The 20,701-nt window shown below is 37.8% G+C and overlaps 1 protein-coding gene across 6 annotated transcripts in view; it reads left to right on the plus strand.

Annotated features, from left to right (window-relative positions):
- GRIK1 (glutamate ionotropic receptor kainate type subunit 1) overlaps positions 1 to 14,151 on the plus strand; it is a 416,917-nt gene extending 402,766 nt beyond the window's left edge. For 4 of the 6 annotated variants that reach the window (XM_023190268.3, XM_023190270.3, XM_023190271.3 and 1 more), the window contains one exon: positions 13,700 to 14,151. In XM_023190268.3, coding sequence (XP_023046036.1) covers positions 13,700 to 13,855 — 156 coding nt within the window. In that variant the 3' untranslated portion in view covers positions 13,856 to 14,151. Of the gene's footprint in view, positions 1 to 13,203; positions 13,291 to 13,699 lie in introns of all 6 variants that reach the window. The other 2 variants (XM_023190264.3, XM_023190267.3) reach the window with 1 other exon arrangement.
- The last annotated feature ends 6,550 nt before the right edge of the window (positions 14,152 to 20,701 follow it).

Here is a 20,701-nt window from a genome sequence, read left to right on the forward strand (position 1 = left end):
TGTTCTCTGGTCACATGGGCAGTAACTAAAATTTATCAAGCATCTTAAAATGGAATCTGGTTTAAAAAATTGGTTTTCTAATTTAGAGGCTCAAGCTCTATCTCTAAGAGCAGTTTTTCTTGTACAAGCATCATAAATCAATGGCAGAGGTCACTGCACTTGGAAGAAGGACCCAAATTGGTAATATGTACAGTAGAAGCTCTGGACCTCCTCTCTAAGAAATTCTAATTTAATTAGTTGGGGGATGACATTGGTAATTTTTTCAGATGCCCAGTTGATTTTAATGTGTTGGAAACGCTGAGAACCAATAAGCTAAAGCACAAACTTATATATACAATTAGAACTCAATAAATCATTGCTGTTGATTGCTTGATTGATTGCAGAGGTAGAGCCACTAACCCTATGCAATATGTATAACACATGTTTGGCATTCAATCTGACAGACCCTTTCCACTGAGAATTCAGGGAAAAACTGCACATCTTTGAGATGGAAATTTTATGATATTCAATTGATAATCTTCATGATTAGTTGTAAAACTATAGAGCTAGACCAACTCAGAATTATCAAGTAGACAGTTTATTGCTCTCTCTGTACCCTTTCCTCCCTGGAGAAATCTTTATTCATCATCTCGAGTACTCACTTTCTTCACACTCTTCTCGTTTTTTGTTGTTGTTGTTAATTTTTTTTTTTTTAAATGGAGTCTTTCTCTGTCGCCCAGACTGGAGTGCAGTGGCGCCATCTTGGCTCACTGCAACCTCCGCCTCTTGGGTTCAAGCAATTCTCCTACCTCAGCCTCCTGAGTAGCTGGGATTACAGGCGTGAACCACCATCTGGCTAATTTTTGTATTTTTAGTAGAGACGGGGGTTTCGCTATGTTGGCCAAGCTGGTCTCAAACTCCTGACCTCAGGTGATCCACCTGCCTCAGCCTCCCAAAGTGCTGAGATTATAGCCATGAGCCTCCGCGCCCAGCCCACACTCTTCTCTTTCTCCTTTTATACTGATTCTCAACCAGTTCTTGCCGACATGTCGATGGACGCTAAGACCACAGTTATCCTACCAGGAACCACTGCATTTCAAGCAAACTGTAGAACAAAAGACTTGAATGTGAAAGGAAAAAAAAAAAAAAAAAAATTTAAGCTTTATGTTTACATTATTAGTTCTCATACTTTGCTGTAAATCAGAACCACCTGGGGAAATTATCTGAAGTACTGTTTACAGGCTCTACCTCCCGACATTTCTCCTCAGTGGGAAGAGTCCAGCAATCTGCATTTATAATGAAGCCTGAAAGTGAATGCCTAAAACTAGTTGTATACATTAGTTTTCATAAAAATTAGCTTGAATGTAGCAGTTTTTTCCCAAATTAAGTCACGTACATGACTCCTTCTTAAAAGGATCTCCAATACAAGGGCGTTTTTTTTTTGTTTGTTTTTTGTTTTTGTTTTTTAAATAGCTTTTCTTACATTTTTTCCCCAACAATCCTAAATAGTTGCATTATTTAAAACTAGATAGTAAACATGAGTTTTTATTAAAACTAGCTTGAATATAGTGGTTTTACTCATTTTATTTCAGATTAGCTGTTGAGCTAATCTGAGTTTTTGTTAAATAGTAACAGATTGTGGATTACACTTTGAAAAATATTGTTTAAGCTCAGGAGAGAGCAGGGAGGCAGTAAAAGGTTGAACAAGTGGCTGAGTGTGGTGGCTCACACGTGTAAGCCCAGGAGTTCAAGACCAGCCTGAGCAACATGGTGGGACCTCATCTCTATAAATCAATAAACAAACAAAGATTGAAGAAATGCATCAACAGGAATGAAACATAGTGTTGTCTAATTTGTTTCCTAGTAAGTTTGCTGCTAACCTAATGAAATAAGGGGGAAAAAATTAAGCTGTAGGCTGGGTGTGGTGGCTCATTCCTGTAATGCCAGCACTTTGGGAGGCCGAGGCGGGTGGATCATGAGGTCAGGATATCGAGACAAGCCTGGCTAATACAGTCAAACCCCGTCTCTACTAAAAAATACAAAAAAAAAAAAAATAGCTGGGCGTGGTCGCAGGCGCCTGTAGTCCCAGCTACTCTGGAGGCTGAGGCTGGAGAATGGCGTGAACCCGGGAGGCGGAGCTTGCAGTGAGCCGAGATCGCGCCACTTCACTCCAGCCTGGGCAACAGAGCGAGACTCGGTCTCAAAAAAAAAAAAACAAAAACAAAAACAAAAATTTAAGCTTTGTATTTTACTTTGTTTTAGACTAAAATTATAAATTGAATTATTTTACAAAGTTTTTCCAGCAAAATTGGAGCTATTTAAGGAATACATGGAGGATAGGAATCTTGCCATTGGGAAAATCAGCTGGATCATATGATTATAAACCTATCCAAGGAGAATTATTTCCAAATACCTCACTGCATTTGACTGGCATTATATTATGTTCTGTATGAGCCATCTGTACTACAATGAATCCCAATTAGTTTCCAAGCACATGACCCTTATGCCACAAGGTCTATTTCCTAGTAAGCAATTTAGAGAGTCTGAACAGCCTTTAACAGCAAAAGGAAAGCAAAGCATTCTTACTTATTAGACTATTTTCTGAACATCTAACAGTGCCAAATGGTATTATTAATTAACTCTTGTAGATAATAAAAAAAATTTCTGCTTGATGCTGCAGTTTTAACTTGCCTTTAGGAACCATCTCATTATGCTTCTCACAGTTATGGAATTTTATGTCCATATGCACAAGCATATTAAAATCATTTTTGCTTTCAAAATTCTCTCTACAGAGGCTGGTATTACAGAGAATGGGGTTCTACCTTAAATGTTCTAAGAATTTTTATTTGCCAAGATATGAACAACCTTGTGACAGAAAGTCAACATTACAAATGCAGTGTGAGAATCTGAAACCCAGCAGAATTTGAACTTTGTGGTTGTCAGCCCAAATACAGCTAATGGTCCAAAATACACAACAATGTGTATCCATGTTGCAATGCATACATCCAGAGAGACACAAAAATGAGTAAGACCTGGATGATGGAATAAAGTTACTGTATTTCCCCCTAGCAACTAAAATATTTTAATTTAACTTGACCAGAATTGTCTTTCTCCCCAGTTTTTCAACTGAATGGAGGGTTTAGACTTAAAATATTCAAATATTCCGATTTTTCAACCTAAAACACGAAAGCAGTCCTGATGAGTTTACCAGCCACAAGAACCAAGAAATTACTGTCGTTTGATAACCCCCTCAACTTTAGTATTTATCTTTCCTCAGTGTTCCTTGGCACATTATCAGATGCTTCAAAGTGTCTTCAGTTCTATTTCTTCTGTAGCCTGATCAACTTATTTAGCAAGTGATTTGCAAAAGTCTCTTTAATTAGGTTATTTTTGTAATCGTGCAAAGAGGCTTTCCTTTGCCTGGAAACTCAAACATTCATTAATTCTTAGAAAAGCCAGGAAGCAATTAACATCAATTTGCAAATAACGTTTCTAATGTACAAGATGATGTTTTCTTATCAACCAAACAAACTGAATGACGGGCATGGCCCAATAGACAGGTGACTTGGGAATCACACGCCAAGAACTCAGGTTTCCACACCACTGCTAAAGGGCTGTGTGTCTTTGGGCAAGTCATTTTACTTCCCTCAACCTCAATTTCTTCATCTGTGGAATGAGGAGGTTGCATTTGAAGTTCTTTTCCAACCACAATATTGTTTGACTCTAGTAGAAAATGGGAAGGAAGTAAAAATATAGAAGCAGTGATAAAAAGAGATTTTTGTTTCTATATTTCTTTATATGGTTGTGTGTCTCTCTTGGACACATGAAATTCCTATTGCCATCAGAATGTCCTTCCAGTACTTCAAGGCAGAAAGGCCTGCCCTGGATATAGAGAAAACAACCCCACTAGCCATCACGACATCAAGAAGCAAGAAGGTTCCCATCCAGTGAATCATAAGCAAATCATTACAGACAGAGTGAAGTTTACAGAAGTAGAATTATTCTTGACCTTAATGAGCCTACAGACCAGGTAAAACAAAACAAAAAAGACATACGTACTTAGGAAGCTATTTGAAGCTGTAGAAATGAATACATATTCACAATTCACAAAAGAGGATGATAAATGGGACTGAACCATATAGGAAGACTCTCTCTATTCTGTAAGTGTAACTTAGTGTTTCTTCTAAAGACAGACAAGGAGAAATAAAGAAAGAGGACAGCATGCATTTATTTTCTATTGTTTTTATCCCTACCCTTCTTCCTACCATCAAGTATGGGGGTTTTTATATGTACTGCTCTCAAACTAAAAATGAGTTAAACTCTTAGCTTTTGAGATGTTAAGTAGTCTCTGCAGATTTGTAGCACAGAGAAAAATCTTGAAAACCATGCTTTTAATTGCAAGATTCAGATGTTTCATTGAATATGTAAGTTGTTGTAATTCAAAAAAGTTTATCTGCAATTGTTGAGAGCCAAAACCCAAAAGGCTAAGGTTGGAGAAATAGAGTTATGATGTTTCACTACCTGATTTTCCTACCCCAGACCAAATTCTGACCACTAGGAAAGAGAGAATTGGAGGAAAGTCGCAAAGGTTAGATACCACCTTAATCTCTGAGAGGAGGCTATTCCTAAACCAATTACCATCTCTGAGTCAAGTCCACACTTGGGAGGATACAGGAGAATAGAAACCACAGAAAAATTAAAAGGGAATCCTGGACAGAAAATGCCATTTTTTACTTCACAGGGTAAAGGGCCAGGAGGTGGTAAGACTTGCAGAGACATTTTGTATGCCGCTGTCTCCTGAATGGCAGAATAACAGCATGTAGGCAGTGAAGCTGTGAAATGTTTCATAGATAGAGTCTTCCTCAATCTCAGAGAATGCAGGGAAAACAGCCAAAAATCCGTGGCTCTTCTCACCCAAGAGGAGTGTGAGGAAGCACTGAGAGAACCAGTGGACTGGAAGACTTGAAGTTACAGCAGGAAAGACACAGAGTGTGTGGGTGTGACAAGGAGACCACAGTGGGACCATGGTCATCTCAGAGGGCACAGCAGAGACAGAAATCAGTGCTCATGACCTAGTAGGATGTCACATCTCCATGGAAGCCAAAAGAACAGAGGGTGGCCTTGGACCAGCTGATCCTGGGCCCTCTAGACACCTGTCCTTATCCCAGATGAGCCCTGGAAAGAAGAGGAGAGAGAAGGGAGGTGGGGAGATGCTTGTATTCACTGAGACATTAACCAAAAGAAAGTATTTTAAACCAAAAGTGAATTACCTTGAGTTAATAAGACGTACTAGCAGATGGGGAACCTCTAAGCTAAGGTGAGTTCTATTTTTTTAAATAATATCACATAATTTGTTTGCATATGCAAGTTTGTAGCTTGAGAAAAATGCATTCCCACTATGACAGGCATAAACTGCTACCCCAAAACTATGCGTGTAGTGCATATGTGCACTGTGGACAGCTAGCTAACACCCTGCATCATGGTCCATTTAGCTTAAAGGTAGGGTCATTCCCTGTAGAGAAAGGGCACGCAAAGAATTTCTTGGAAGTTTATTTTATGCCCTAATTCAGCCTCCGAAATGAAAAAAAAAACAAAAACAAACAAACAAAAAAAAACACCAAGCCTTTTCCATGAGGTGAGGGAAAGCCAGTCCGCACAGAATCCTCTCAGGCCTTCAGTGCAGGAAGCCAGGGAGATGTTAGAGGACCAAGGCACAAAGCCACCACACTGGCCTCTGACAGTGACTCTGGAGAGGAGAAAGCCACTGTGTGCTTTGGATTGAAGCACAAACCCACATTTCTGCCACGTTTAAGCAAGGAGAGCTGCTTACTTCCAGGTATACAAGGCCCACTGGAAGCTTTCCCTCACTGCAGGAATATCTCTCTGCTCTCTGCTCATAACACTGGACTGGGCCATGTTTCATGCTCCCTTTTATACCATCAGCCATTTCCGTGCCCTTTCTAGGGCAGGAAAACGTTTTAGCTGCTCTAGAGCTCCCTCGGGAGGCCATGGGAGTCTCAGAGGACAGTTTCAGGCTAGCCTGATGGCATACCCTGCTGACACTTCTCTGCTCCATTAACTGCCTCCTCTGAGAGCCTGAGACAGAGACTGGGCTATGATTTCCCCGTGTTCTCAGGTCCCCTCACCTATCAGGCTGCTTTTCTTATCCTACTGCATGGGAGTTTGCCCCCAGAGAAGGCAGAGGAGGTGCTCCTCCTCAGATCTCCCTCAGCATCTAGGCTGGTCGGGATTCTTGCATCACCTGGTTGAACTTTTCTCCTTGAGAGCAGCTACAAGACAATCCTTTCTTTACACTCCATCCTCAGTCCTATAGGCTGAGTCCTGAAGGCTCTAAGCTTGATATTTAATGTCAAACTTTTACAATTCAAAGTGCCTGCTTTTTCCATGTTTCAAACACCTGACTGTTGTAATCAATAGCTTCAAAGACTGCAGCAACTTCTATAGATCCACAGAAGTCCATTTAAAAGCTCAAAGCTCCAAATTTGAGTCTTTTTTCTTTCTATATCATCCCTACTCTGAAGGTAATGCATATAAAAGCACTTGCTGTAACTTGAAAAGTGAGAAAAAGGAGTGGGATTCAGAAGAACTGGAAAAAAGCACACAGATTAATATCAAAATATTACATGGCCTCAATGTTAACTCCACTTTTCAAAGTTTTCTATGACATTATCCCTAATGTTAGAGGAGGATGAACTTACACATCCCCTACTTGTCAGGAGTTTGCACTGGATGGCCCTGGGTGGCCACTCCATGTGCAAAATTTTTTAAGGAACATTTTTTAAAAATTAAAAATCCATATGGATTGTGCATGCCATTTAACAATCTACTATTTTTCTATTGAGAGAATAAGGTTTCTAAATGAAATCTTTAAATAAAGATGAACAACAGAAAGAAGACACTTGTGTATCTGATGTCATGGAGTAACCCTGTGTCCTTCATAGGGATATTTTTATGGTTTGAAGAGCTCAGTTAGGAGAACAAGGAATTTTAGGGCATGCATTCATGCAAACAGAGAAACTTAAATCTAGGATCTGAGATGGTAAGGATGTTGGCATCAGGTCCCAGATGTGGGAAAAAAAATGAAATGGAGCAGAAGAGACAACATGGAGGCAATGAAAACAGGACATTAACAGACACAGGAAAAAGGAGTTCATGAAGTCTACATGCTGTAGCCAAAGGAAGGCAAGACAGGGGCTTTCGAGAGTGATTTCCTATGGGGAGCCAGTTTAAAGCATTAAAGGTGCAAGAAAATGGGCCAGGCAAGACGGGGCTGCTGAGTCACAGGTGGAGATTAGGATGGGTGACCACACCTGTAAGTTTTATTTCAGCGGCTAGATTTCCTTCACCCCAACATTCTTTACACGGACCCAGGAGACGAGAATTAGCTTTCTCATTAGCTCTCAGGCACAAATCAATATAACCACTATTCTAAAAGCTAATACAGTGATCAACACTCAACCTCTAGGATTCACTTTTTTAAATTCCAAGGATGGGTGTACAAAAGATGGCCCATGGGTTGTGAATGAGCTCAGAAAATGGATCAAACCACAGGAAATGCTGCCCAAATCCTCAGTTCTGGAATGCAAAAACTTCCCACAAGGATGGTACACATAAAACCACTCCAAAAATCTCCCCCCACCTGCCTTCACATAATTAGTTAGAGATTATTAAAGCCTGAATTCTGCTCTTAGATCATGAATTCTCTTGGAAAGGTGTGAAATCTGTGGACAGATAGGTGACCAGACTGTACAAGTCTCTATGTTGCAAATTCCTAAATAGGATTCTTCTGTTCCTATTCCTGAAAAAGTTTCTTGACTGTATCCTCAAACCATCCTAGGTTTGATCCTACACTAGAGCTTAGAGTTAAAAAAAGTTAAGGAAGTGAAGTTTTCGTCCTTCTTTAAAAAATATAATCATTGAGACACTGGCTCCACAGAACTACGGTAGGAATTTGACCAAGACAAAAAAAAAAAAATAGTAATAATAATACCATTATTTTTCAGGAAACTATTTCTTTAATGTTCTACATTTCACTGAAATTGTCTTTATAAAAATACTCCAAATCTTAGCTTGCTTTCTATTTATACTAGGTCTATACATAAAATGCAAGGTTTTACATCTATACAATGACAATATTACCTACATCCCTTTTCTTCCATGTGTAATGTGAAAATTTATCAGACAGTGTCACAGAGCACTTCAAGTGCCTTTGAATAAGGAGCCTATTAAAGGGAGAAACCTATACAAAATGTAAGATTTGTATTGTATTATTGGCTAGGCCAGAACTTCTGAAAAATAATTCCTCAGAAAAATCCTTAAGGGTATAAGCATCGAAAGCAGTTCTCTGAAATGTTCACCTATACCTACCAATGAACGAAAGACGTGAATGTATAAATGCTAAATCTACAATGAGAAATTAATCTGACATTCACAATCTGATGTCAAGTTTGCAACCAGTATGAAAGCCAGTTCCAAACAGCCTAGTTTTTTGAATACTGCAAACTCAAATCCAATTTGGCCCAGAGCTTTTCCTATAACTTAAAAAAAATTGTTCTTTTCCCCTGAATCATTTCTCGTGAGGCAGAGTATTTTAGGCACAAAACAAAAAGAACTTTAGTAGTCCCTCCTACCCCATCCAGGGCAACATTTGCAACAAAAGGATAAAGGTGTAAAGAGAAGATATAATTTATATTCAGGCTCACACAAGCATCAAGAAATCAAACATTTGAGGTTAATTCAAAGGAGGTGTCAGGAAGTCCGCAATTAAAAAAGAAACAAACCAAAGGGGAAGGTAAACATAAGCAAAGAAGACAGAATAGGGAAGAAAAGAGGCTCCTTAGGAACACACCACAAGCTCTGAGGGATCAGAGAAGAGCAAGAACTTTCTGCAAAACTGAAATAAACAAGCAAATCTCCCTCCTTATAAAACAAGAGTTTTAGTTAAAGTTTCTATTTCAATCTCTACTAGACTAACTTGTGTTTCTCCATTTCCTTTCCTCTAAAGGAAAGGTCTCACATACATACATACACACACACACACACACACACACACACACACTCTACGTTACTTTTGGATAATGTCAGAAACAGCATAAACTGCAAGAAAATTAGTACTATAAATTCACTTGTAAATGAATTTTTCTATCAGACATTATTATAAAGATTCATTGTATTAATAGATGGCTCATAAGCACCGAGATGGAATTTTTAAGTGGCCAGGGACTGAGGTGAGCTTTCATTTCCGTCTGATGTTGGAATATCTCTGTATACAGCGCAATACAAGTCGTCATAATGCCTATAACTACACAGACACAGAAACATGTTATGGACTGGGCAAAAGAAGTGGTAATCGGCATTGAAAATTAATGTGTTAAACACATATGGGAACTATTTTAACTAAAACACTAGTATAAGCAACTCAAAGGAACTGCTGCACAGATGTGCGTCAGATGGCTCAAATTAAAGAACCATCAACCTTTTCATTGTACTTCTCCCATGAAAAAAAAGAAAAAAAAGACAGTGAATGCAATGAGTGGCATAGAGTTAAAATATATACTATGATATATAAAACTTAATTTTAAAGAAAAAGCCTACTTAAAATATGCCACCCATTGGACTGTTTTGCATGTAACAGTTCATTGAATTCTCATAATAGCTCTATGAAAAGGATTCTAGCATTGTCCCATTTTATACATAAGGAAACTGAGTCCCAGAGAAAATAAACACTGCCCAGTGTAACCCGGCTACTAGGAAGTATAACTGAAATTAAAACTCCTTATTCTGATACCAGGCACCAATTCTAAACTGTAATTAAAAGTCACTTGTAGGCCGGGCACGGTGGCTTACGCCTGTAATCCCAGCACTTTGGGAGGCCAAGGGGGGCAGATCACGAGGTCAGGAGATCGAGACCATCCTGGCAAAGATGGTGAAACCCTGTCTCTACTAAAAATACAAAAATTAGCCACGTGTGGTGGCACGCACCTGTAGTCCCAGCTACTCAGGAGGCTGAGGCAGGAGAAACACTTGAACACAGGAGGCAGAAGTTGCAATGAGCCAAGTTGGCACTACTGCACTCCAGTCTGGTGACAGAGCAAGACTCCATCCAAAAATAAAAGAAGTCAAGTGCAAGTGTAGATTTATTAAAAACGTGAACTCCATCACATTTGTCATCCAGGCCCCAGACCCAGGCTACTGAAGGACTTTCTAGTCTGCAAAGTACCAGAAAATACTACCTGAGGATCCTGCCTCCATTTGCACTACATCTTGAGTAAGGCAGCTAGCTGAATGCCATTATGTTTGATACTTTCTCATGAAAGTAGGATTTAGGAATTTAAACCAAAATACTTTAAAATGATGTTTCTATGGCTCTGTAAATATGAAAAACCCAAGCCTACAAACAGAAGTTTTAGAAAGCTACTGTCATTTTGGTCCCAGTTCAGAAGCTCAATCTTTATATGTATCTTTAATTCCGAGACCATAAAAGGCAAATTAATTAATGAATATGAGCCCCTCCCAAGCCACTCTGGGCTGAAAGATGACTTTCACAGTTTCATTTCCTGTGGATCCAAGAATGTGTGGTTTACTCGAGCTCATGGCTGGGAGAGGCCTTAAAGGTCACCTTTCCTTGTGACTACAGCAAAAACTTGGAGGCGGAAAGGTCAGCCCCAATATCTTGCCATTTTCTTCTTGACAGTCTGAGACAAAGTGAGAATCAAAAAGAAATCATTGTTTGCAACCAAAGACCAAGAAAGCAGACCACTGATAAAACTGTATTTATATTTGCTCTCACACAAGCAGCAAGAAATAAATACTTGGAGTTAGTCAAGAGTAAAGATGTTTGTTGTACTTTAAGGCAGTCTAAAATCTGGGGGAGGATTTCCTTTTTTAAAAAAATAAAGTTAGTTGAAACAGATTGTCAAGGTAATATCTATGACCACTCCTCTACCCAAAATAGGGAAAAGAGCTTTCAATGAGACCTTCCTCCGGTGTGTCAAGTCACACTCGGAGATTCATTTTGCCAATTTCAATGTAAAATGAAATGAAATGCCTAAAATCAAATGCTTGAGAGTTCAAGTAAAGCAGAAAGATTGGAATTTCTTAACATAATAGTTTTTGGGAAAATTCACAAAAAGCTCTCTATAGTGATAAAAAATATTTTTAAAAAGTAACGTGTAGATGATTTCTAGGGAAAGCACTTGGTTTGGGCACTCCACATATATTGAGTTCAAATGCAAGCTCTTTCTCTCGGGTAAGTTACTTAATATCTCCAATAGTAAATTTCCCCATCTATATAGAGGGTATAATATGTAATAAAGTTTGCAAATTTCTTGATACTCTTTTCTTTCCTCCTTCCATTCCTTCCAGTTTAATGCCAAAAATATTTCTTCCATTGAAATATATTTCTGAGCAAAGTTTGCAAAACTCTGATACAATACTATATATCACAATTACTCTATAAAATATTAATTTGCTCTTAATAGCAACATATAAGCTTCATATGGTGTAATGTTAACAAATTATTATATTTCATTCATGATTACAGACATGATGTTTTGGCTTACAATTTTTTGACTTTGCAGTGGTGCAGAAGTGATACACAGTCTGGACAAACCATTCTTTAAGTGCCCATACAACCATTCTGTGTTTTACTTTCAGCACTGTATTCAATAAACAAATTATATGACAGAGTCAACACTGTATTATAAAATGGGCTGGACAGATTATTTTGCCCACCTGTAGGCTAGTGTAAGTGTTCCATGCATGTATAAGGTAAGCTAGGCTAAACTGTAGGTTAGGTGTATTAAATGCAATTTCTCCTTAATATTTTCAGCATACAGTGTATGTATTGGGACACAACCCCACAGTAAGTGAGAAGCATCTGTACTTGCTATCACATTTTTGAAGTATAGTTCGTAAAAATATTTCTGACGTTTTACTTTGTGTGTCATGACATCCCTCCCAATTCACCGAAGCCACAATTTACCATTTGAAAGAATATGAGCACACATGACCGGGGTTTTTATGTTTTTGTATTATAAGAAAATGGAATTTAAATTCTAATCCTATAAACACTTACGCTTAAAGGAGATAAAAAGTTTTATTCAAAGAACCAGTTTTTTAAGAGACATACATTTGATAGTCCAATAGTTTACACCTAGAACCTAAATTCTAGGTCTGGTTTTGAAATCAAGTAGAAAAAAATTAAAAATAGAAAAATGTATAACTACTACTTCTCTAAACTACATCAAGTTATTTTTGGAACAAAAAGAACATTTTCAAATACACATGTTGCACACTGATACACAAGAATCACACTAGATATGTAGTACTTTGCAAACATAGGACAAATATTTCTTCCTATAAGGCAGTTACAAACTAGATGCATCACCTGGTAGCACATTGTCATTTGACTTTCAACTATATCCATTTTGTGTGCTAAGGTTTAAAAAGTACGCTTGCACTTCTATAAACTTTACCAAAGGTTTTGCTTTTTAGAGGATTTTTTTTTTATTGTGGTAAAAACAACTTGAGATCTAACCACTTAAAAATGTCTAAGTGTTCAAGACAATATTAACTATAGGCCCAATGTTGTACAGAAGATTGCCAGAACTTGTTTATCTCGCATAATTGAAATTTTATATCCCCTTGAGCAGCAACTGCCCCCATTCCCTCCCTCCCAGCCTTTGGCAATTATCATTCTACTCTCTGTTTTCATGACTTTGACTATTTTAGATGCTTCATATAAGTGGAATCATGCTGCCTTTGTCCTCCTGTGCTGGCTTACATCACTAGAGGATGTTTTAAGAGTGACCTCATCAAAAAGAAAACTACTTTTTAGAAACTTCTCTAACCAGGAAATTGTAGAAATTTCTCTGAGCAGGAATTTTTCACTCAAAGGTCTTATCTTGGCTAGAAAAATGACAGCAAATTATGTTTTATTGGTCCATTTATATACTATGCATGTGAACAGATATAGCATAATTGCAATGGAGATTATATATATTGTCTGTATATGTAGAACATTTTTCAATCATAATTCCATTTTCCATTTTCTTTTGTATTACGCCATCGTTTTTGCTGTGCAGTTCAGTACCACATTATTTTCCATTTCAACCACAGCTGCATCATTGCTGCTGCCAGAATCTCTGTTTTTTGGAGAAAATATACAATTTAAAATTGTTTTTTTTTCTTTTTTTTTATCAGAAAGGAAAGTCATCAAGAATTAGATTTTATTTTAGGAACAAAGTAAGGTTTCATGGGAGAAAAAAACAAAGCCTTGGTGTAGAGAAGGTTTGTTCATTTTCTATAGCATTACTGAAGTGTCCGTATGCCTTGATAATCCTAGCAATGTTTGGATCATCTCAGTGGGGGAAATGACTTAATTTAACTCTATCTTGGTGTCTCAGCAAAGGTAAGTTACCTATTTTGAGAGCCCTGAGTTTGCTTTAACTGGGTAGTTTTATACTACTGCATTTGTGAATGAAATCCCAAAGTTTGCCTAGCTAACTTGCCACCTCAGTTGCCCTGAATAGAAAAGGTGGGTGGCCAGCGGGTGGAGGAGGTGATGGGAACTGGCCAATTGTGACAGAGCTGCCTTCAGGCCAATATCTTGTGTTTATAAATACCTAGGCAAGAGGCAGGTCAACGGCACATGAGCTAGGCTTGATTAAGCTGACAGTCTGTATCTCATGTTCCCTAGTGTCTCTCTTTCAATGCCATCATGGAAGAACTGGGAATCTCACTGAAGAATCAGAAAAAAATAAAGAAAAAGTCAAGAACTAAGGGGAAATCTTCCTTCACAAGTATCCTTACTTGTCATCAGAGACGAACTCAGAGAAAAGAGACTGTGGCATGATCCAAGGAAACACCTGTAGGAAGAAAAAGGATGCACTCCCTACAGATTTTTGGAGAAAGGATTTCTGATGAGTGTGTGATGTGTTTCCATATATCTATATCCATAACTCTGATTATGTATACAGATATAAGAAATACAAAAATTTAAAAAGCTCACATAGATATGACTTGGGAAGTGACACCAGTTCTTTTAAAATAAATTTGTATGCTCACTTATTTTGCATTTTTTCTTTTGCCCCAATAAATTGTTGTGTGTGCTTTCTAAATAATAATAAAACAACAGGGTTTTTTCCAGAACAAGTTGAGCGTGGTTTGTTCCCCATTACTTGCTCCCATTGGCAAAGGTATGTTTGCTGTATGTTGTCAGTTGTGCAGTTTGCTATTTTGAAAACTCTTCTTACTGGTTTAGACAAACATAGTCATTTTGGGCTGAGTTTTAAAAATTACTTTTAGCTTATACCAAGTTACCTGGTTACTATGGTAAAGTGAACCCATTTATCTTTGTGTTCTAAAGTATAATTTTATAAATAGCTTAAGTGACACTCAGAACATTAGTGAGCTGTGCTGGAAAAGGATACCAAAAAGCAAATATATGTTCAAAAAGTAAAAGTGTTCACCACATTCTGGGTACCATTCTAGGTTCTGGGGATCCCATGGTGAAGAAAACAGATATGGTCCCTGTATTAGTTCATTTTCATGCTTCTGATAGACATACCTGAGACTAGGTAATTCATAAAGAAAAAGAGGTTTAATGGACTCAGTTCCACATGGCTGGGGAGGCTTCACAATCATGGCAGAAGGTGAAAGGCACATCTTACATGGTGGAAAGCAAGAGAGAATGAGAGCCAAGCAAAACAGGAAACCCCTTATAAAACCATCTGATCTCATGAGAATTATTCACTACCACAAGAATAGTATGGAAGAAACCATCCCCATGATTCAATTATCTCCCACCAGGTGCCTCCTACAACACATGGGAATTATGGGAGCTAAAATTCAAGATGAGATTTGGGTGGGGACACAGCCAAACCATATCAGTCCCCGTTCTCACATAACTAATTATAAAACAAAGATGAAAAACAGTATTAGAAGCAGGATTAGAACTTCCTCAGAGGAAGTCCAAAGCTGAAGCAGCCCTCAGAAGCATTTAACCTGGGGCTGGGTCAAGAAGGGCTTCCTGGAGAAAGGAATAGCTAACTTAAGATTTGGGGGATGACTCAGACATTATCAGGCGAAGGGAGCCAGGCTGAGGAAGCAGCATATTAGAAGGCATGGAAATAAGAGAGAATAGGGCTATTATGTTAGAGGAAAAATGAGTTTGGTGCACCTAAACTATAAAATGCAAATAGGTCCAATAGGCCTGATAGGTAGCAGCTACTCTGGCTGAGGGTAGAGGAAGAATTGAAGGAAAGAAGACCAGAAGGGAGATGAGAGGGAAGTCACCCAAAAGATTCTTTCAGTAACTGCACCAGACCAGAAGTAGAGAGACCTCCTGATGAAGGAGGTAATTTTGAAGCATAATCCAAACAGCCATGGATTCAGAAAGTGGTCTCAAAGGAAAACTCCAGGATTCAGGGAGGTGGGAGGGGAGCTTAGCTGGAAAACTGAGGTGACATTCATTGTGATGGGATATAATGGAAAGAAATAGGTATTAGTTAGTATTTCATATAACTGGTTGGTTTCCTCAGGATTATTCTAAAACTCCAGGAAACTTTTAATCTAGTCCTTCAAAGTACAAAAATATTTTCACACATGAAAGGGAAAAATAATGACTTTTAAAATGGCAATAGTAATAACAGATATTGGACAAATGTTTTGATTGTAATCAATATTCAGATTTCAGATCAATCAGAATTTTTACTGACAACAAACAAAAGAAAATGGTTCATTAAAATGCATCAGGAGGCTTAAATTAAACATTTATAAACTGGAGTATGATGAATCTGACCAGCTAAAGATGGTCTAGAATGATAACATATTAGAAGGAGGAAATACGAAGTTTATTCACTTCACTAAAAATTATATCCGAGGCATTCTATTTTACATTTTCTAATGTTTTTCTCCCATTTTTAAATTTTTCTCTTATTTTAGAAAATATTTACTCTATCTTTTCACATACTATTACAGAAATTTGTGAAAAAAGAGGTACATCAACCTGTAATATCTAAAATATATAGTGTATCAGTCTGGTTTATGGATATTTTAAGATCCACCAGCCTCTCTCCTCTTCACTTACACATAGCTAAATTTTCATTCAATACATATAACACTTGCTATAAACAACTTCGTTAAAAAATGTATTGAAAAACCGCAGAACAGGACTTTTTTAATGTCAACTATTAAATGTGGTGTATAATCACTTTCCTCTCTCCCTGATATTTTCATTCTGAAAGTACATTTGGCACATACAAATGTGCCTACGTTTCTGTGTGCATCTTTGTGTTTTAGGGTGAAGAACAGAGTAAGCTAATGAATTCAGAGGAGAGAAGAAAGTGTAGAGTATCTGGAACCCAGTCCAGAAAAATTCCTGGTAACAACCATTAATCTTGAAGATTTTCATCCCGTTCACTAAAGAACAGTGACTCACACAGAGTTATGTAGAAATCAATGGCGAAGTTAATTAAAAACTAGATCTAACATTTCTTCCTTCAGCAATTTCTTGGTGCTAAAAGAAAAAGATTGCCCAGGTGAGATATTCAGGGAAACAAATGGAGGTCAGCTGTTTTGAAAGATGATGTTCACAGTTAAGATTTATTCTCCTTTCAGATTTCAAATCTGGGCTTCATCTTTATTGTAGGAGAAAAAGCAAGACCCCACAGAGTTGGAGACATAGTGTGGGGCTCAAAGTCTTTTATTCTTAGCCTTAAAGAAGCTGCAGGAAGACAGAAATAAGGAGAAAGTAGCTTAAAGAAAACGAGATGAAGATAAAATAGAACTAACTAGCTTTCTTTCCCCCCTCTAGCTCAGCAGCCATGGTTCTAATTTAACCCTTTGCCTTCAACAAAAGGACTACATGGGTTCTTAGTCAAGAATCTCTGGAAATTGTTGTTTCAAAGAAGGAACAATGTAAAAGGTAATAGCATCAGCTCAGGGAAAGGTAGCTCTAGGAGCTATCCTTGTAGTGTGATTTTTAAAGAAACATAAAATCTACCTTTTCTAAAATGTATGGCACACCAGATGCCCCCCAACATCAGAGAGGCCATGGTTCAGGAAACACTGGAGCACTGGCTGAAGGAAGCCCAAGTGACAATCTACTTAGTTGACGCCTCCAGCCTAGAAGAATGAGAAGAGGACAAGAATTACCTAGTCAAGGATGTCCAAAGGAAAAAGTGACAAATGTATGCAGGGCTAGAGCAAGAAAGGTAATGGAATGTCCGGAGAAAGCACCTATGGGCGTGTGGAAGAAGTAATGAAAGGAGAGGCTGGGACCCCAAAGGTACCCTAAGTTCTCAGTTTTGTTCAAAAGTCTAGTTCTGTATAGGAAGGGGATCTTTTTCTGGTTAGACTGTATTTTTAAAATAATTGCAGTGTGGAAGAAAGAAACAGAGGGAAATAGGCACAGTAAATCCACCAGAGTGGAGACAGACCTCCTATGTTTACAAGTAATAACTCAAAGTCCCATAAGCCTTGGGAGTGAAATGACCAGCATTAAACCATCCTGACATGTGAACATCTAGAAATCCAGAAACAAGCAGGCTGGCTTTGCAGGTGAGTGCACTCTTAGTCATGTCACAGACTTGTGTTTAAGCTTCACAAACAAAATATCCAATTAGAGAAGCTTCTTCCATTTTAGAGAGACTGCTTGGTGAATGGAGCCTTCAAAATGGATTTGTGTGCAGGTATTGTCTGATGTGTTTGTTTACAATTGTATCCTTCTTCCTTCTTTTCCCTCCTCATTTCCCATCCATTTTTCTTTATTGGAAGAGTAACCAGACATTCTAGTTTGCCCCGAACATTAAGCATTAAGCCTGAAATCGAGAAGTTCTATAGGTTAAACACTATTTTCTCTCACAAAAGTGTCCTGATTTGGATAATAAATCATAAGACATTTTACTCATTGGTCCCTAGCTTTCTCTTCTTGGCAGCCACAGAGTTTTACTAATAAAGTTGAAACCTTCACTGATGAAAAAACAGGGGTCCAATCCAAAGGAGCCAACAGAAAGCAAGGGATCTCCACCCCACATCACAGTAATCCAGGATGACCCTGAAGAGTCAGACCAACCTTGATATTTCATCTGGACTTTATGACAAATATATACATATATAAAAATGTGTATGTATCTTCTATATACAAAAAGAGAAAATACATTGCCTTAGTCTCACTTGGTATATGCTCTCGGTAAATTATCAAGGTCACTTCATCAGGTAATACTAACAACTCTAATTTCAGCTATCATTTAACAGGGATGTACTAAATCCAAGTGCTTTGCATGTCCTTCACATTTGCTCATGTAATGCTCATAGAAACCCTAAGGTAAACATTATAGTTTTAAAAACTGAGGTTCTGAGAGGTTAGATAGCTTGTTCAAGACCACTTTAGTATAAAGTGGCAAATGGTACAACACTACCCTCCGCCCCAGCACAGCATCAAAACCAAACCCCGCTCCCTACTAACCCTTAGATACCAAGTACCATTGACCAAACCTATGGAGACCCCAGGCATACATGATCTCAAGTGTCCTCTCAGCCTCAATTTATGAGGCTGGCACTCTGCATTTTCATCTGCATTTCACAAAAAGAAACTGCAAGAAAAAAACATTAGTAGCTAACCCAAGGACAGACTGCCTGTTGGTTAAAGCACCAAGATTCTGACTTCAGTATATCAGAGTCCAGAGCACAGGTTCTTAAACAAAGCATGTTACGATTTTTTTTTGTTTTAATGCAAATTTTGACTCAATTTTAAAAGAACTATCCGTGGGATAACTAGTTGCCTACCACTATCACTTAGTAAAATAGATGGAGATATCGCTATCAGTGTTTCCTGGATACAATATTTAAGCATACCAGTGCATTGCCAAGGCACTTAAGTAGGAAAATGTCATTTCTAACCTTAATATTTAATAAAATAAGGTGTCCACCACTTAGTCTTCAGGCTCGTTGTGTTACTGATTTACTACTTCTCATTCCTAAAGCAGGCCATTCAAGTCATACTTAAAGCATATGGATGCCATGATGTGATCATTCCAGTGAGTGTCTCAAACTTTACTGTTTCCAAACGGTCTCAAAGGAGACCATTATATTGTAAACTTACAGCTGATTATAAATTCTAGAAAGGTTAATCTGAATATTTCTTTTAAATCCCAATCACTCTATATAAATTGTTCATCTTCTTGCATACCGTACATAATAAATGCAGACTTACTGAATAAAGAACGGACAACCTCTTGAGCACGTGCCACACAAACACCTGCCACAGATTTTGAACAAGATATAGTCCCTGTCTTTGATAATATTAGAACTGAATAGGTAACATTTCAAATCTGAAGCTTTGTTGAGACACTTGATTTTTATAGACCATGATTGAGGATGTCTTTGACTTTTCCTCAGATTTGCATCTCCATCTGCCCACAAGAAATACATACTCGCAAATTCTCCAGTCAGAGACCAGGCAAGTCCAGCAATTTCAGGAAAAGAAAACTCACACACACACACCACATAAAGACTTTCAGGTAACCAACATGAGAGAGAATTTTGAATGCATTCATAATGTCTTCAGTACTTCTGGATTTCTCATTAAACTACTTCCAGAACATCTCTGAAGAGACAGCTGTTTGTCTTGTCTTCATGATTAATTCTGTCTCTACAGCAGCAAATTAAAATGAGATCATTTTTAATAAAGCCATGCCAAGATTTTAAAGTAATTTGGTGGCATTAAGCATAATAAACCAAATTACAGTGATAAAAGAAACATTTTCATTAAAGTTCAAAAAAAAATGACACTCAAAACTCCAATGTAGGGATAGAACTGAGTCTACATTGTATCTAGGAAACCAAAATAACAAATGACAGCTAGAATGTTCAGCTAATCATAACAAATACATAATTAGTTTTGACCTTTTCATAACATCCCAACAAATATAGTGATTCATAAGCATGCATGTTGCAAATGAAATTAATTGCAAGGGTATTTTTCACTGAAATGTTTAATGATCTCATCATACAGATTTCCTGGATGATTTCCTTCTAACTTCCTTCTGAAAATTAGAGGCCATGCAACAGGTTAATTTTATTGAACCAGAACAATCCAATATCTCCATGTGTACCTGGCTCATGTTTTCTCATTTTTGTGGAAGCTTCATCTTTCCTCCCCTCCCTTCCCACCTCCTTCTCTTCAGAGCCAAACTCAACTTAAAGACCCAACGTCAAATGCCACTGACTGTATGAAATGTTCCCTGGTTTTTCCCATGTCTCTTCAATGATCTTTATCTGACTTTAGATGGTTTGATATTAAAGTTATTTGGTTTATGTTGGCAACTGGTATAAGCATTTTGTTTCACATCTAAATCAGCCTTTCCACCACCACTCCCACTGACTGGTTCACACAATGCAAGATGTTATACCTGTGCAACTGAATCCAACCAAGGTCATTAAATTATCTCCCAAATACAAAACTTCAACCCTTTCCTCTCCCATTCTGAAATTTTCCCTTCCTATATCCCTCTTTATATTTTTCAAAACTTATTTTTCTCCCAAAATAAATAACAAACTTTGCAAGTTACCAGAAACTCACAAACAAGCCAGATCTTCCAAGCAAGGATCCAGGTCTGAGGAGATTCTGTTAAGGTGGAAGTGTCTGCATTTGCCTTGGGTATCTCAGAAGTCATTTGTGAAATAAAATATACAAGTC

This window comes from Piliocolobus tephrosceles, chromosome 19 (genome assembly GCF_002776525.5).
Source record: "Piliocolobus tephrosceles isolate RC106 chromosome 19, ASM277652v3, whole genome shotgun sequence".
Taxonomy (NCBI): domain Eukaryota; kingdom Metazoa; phylum Chordata; class Mammalia; order Primates; family Cercopithecidae; genus Piliocolobus; species Piliocolobus tephrosceles.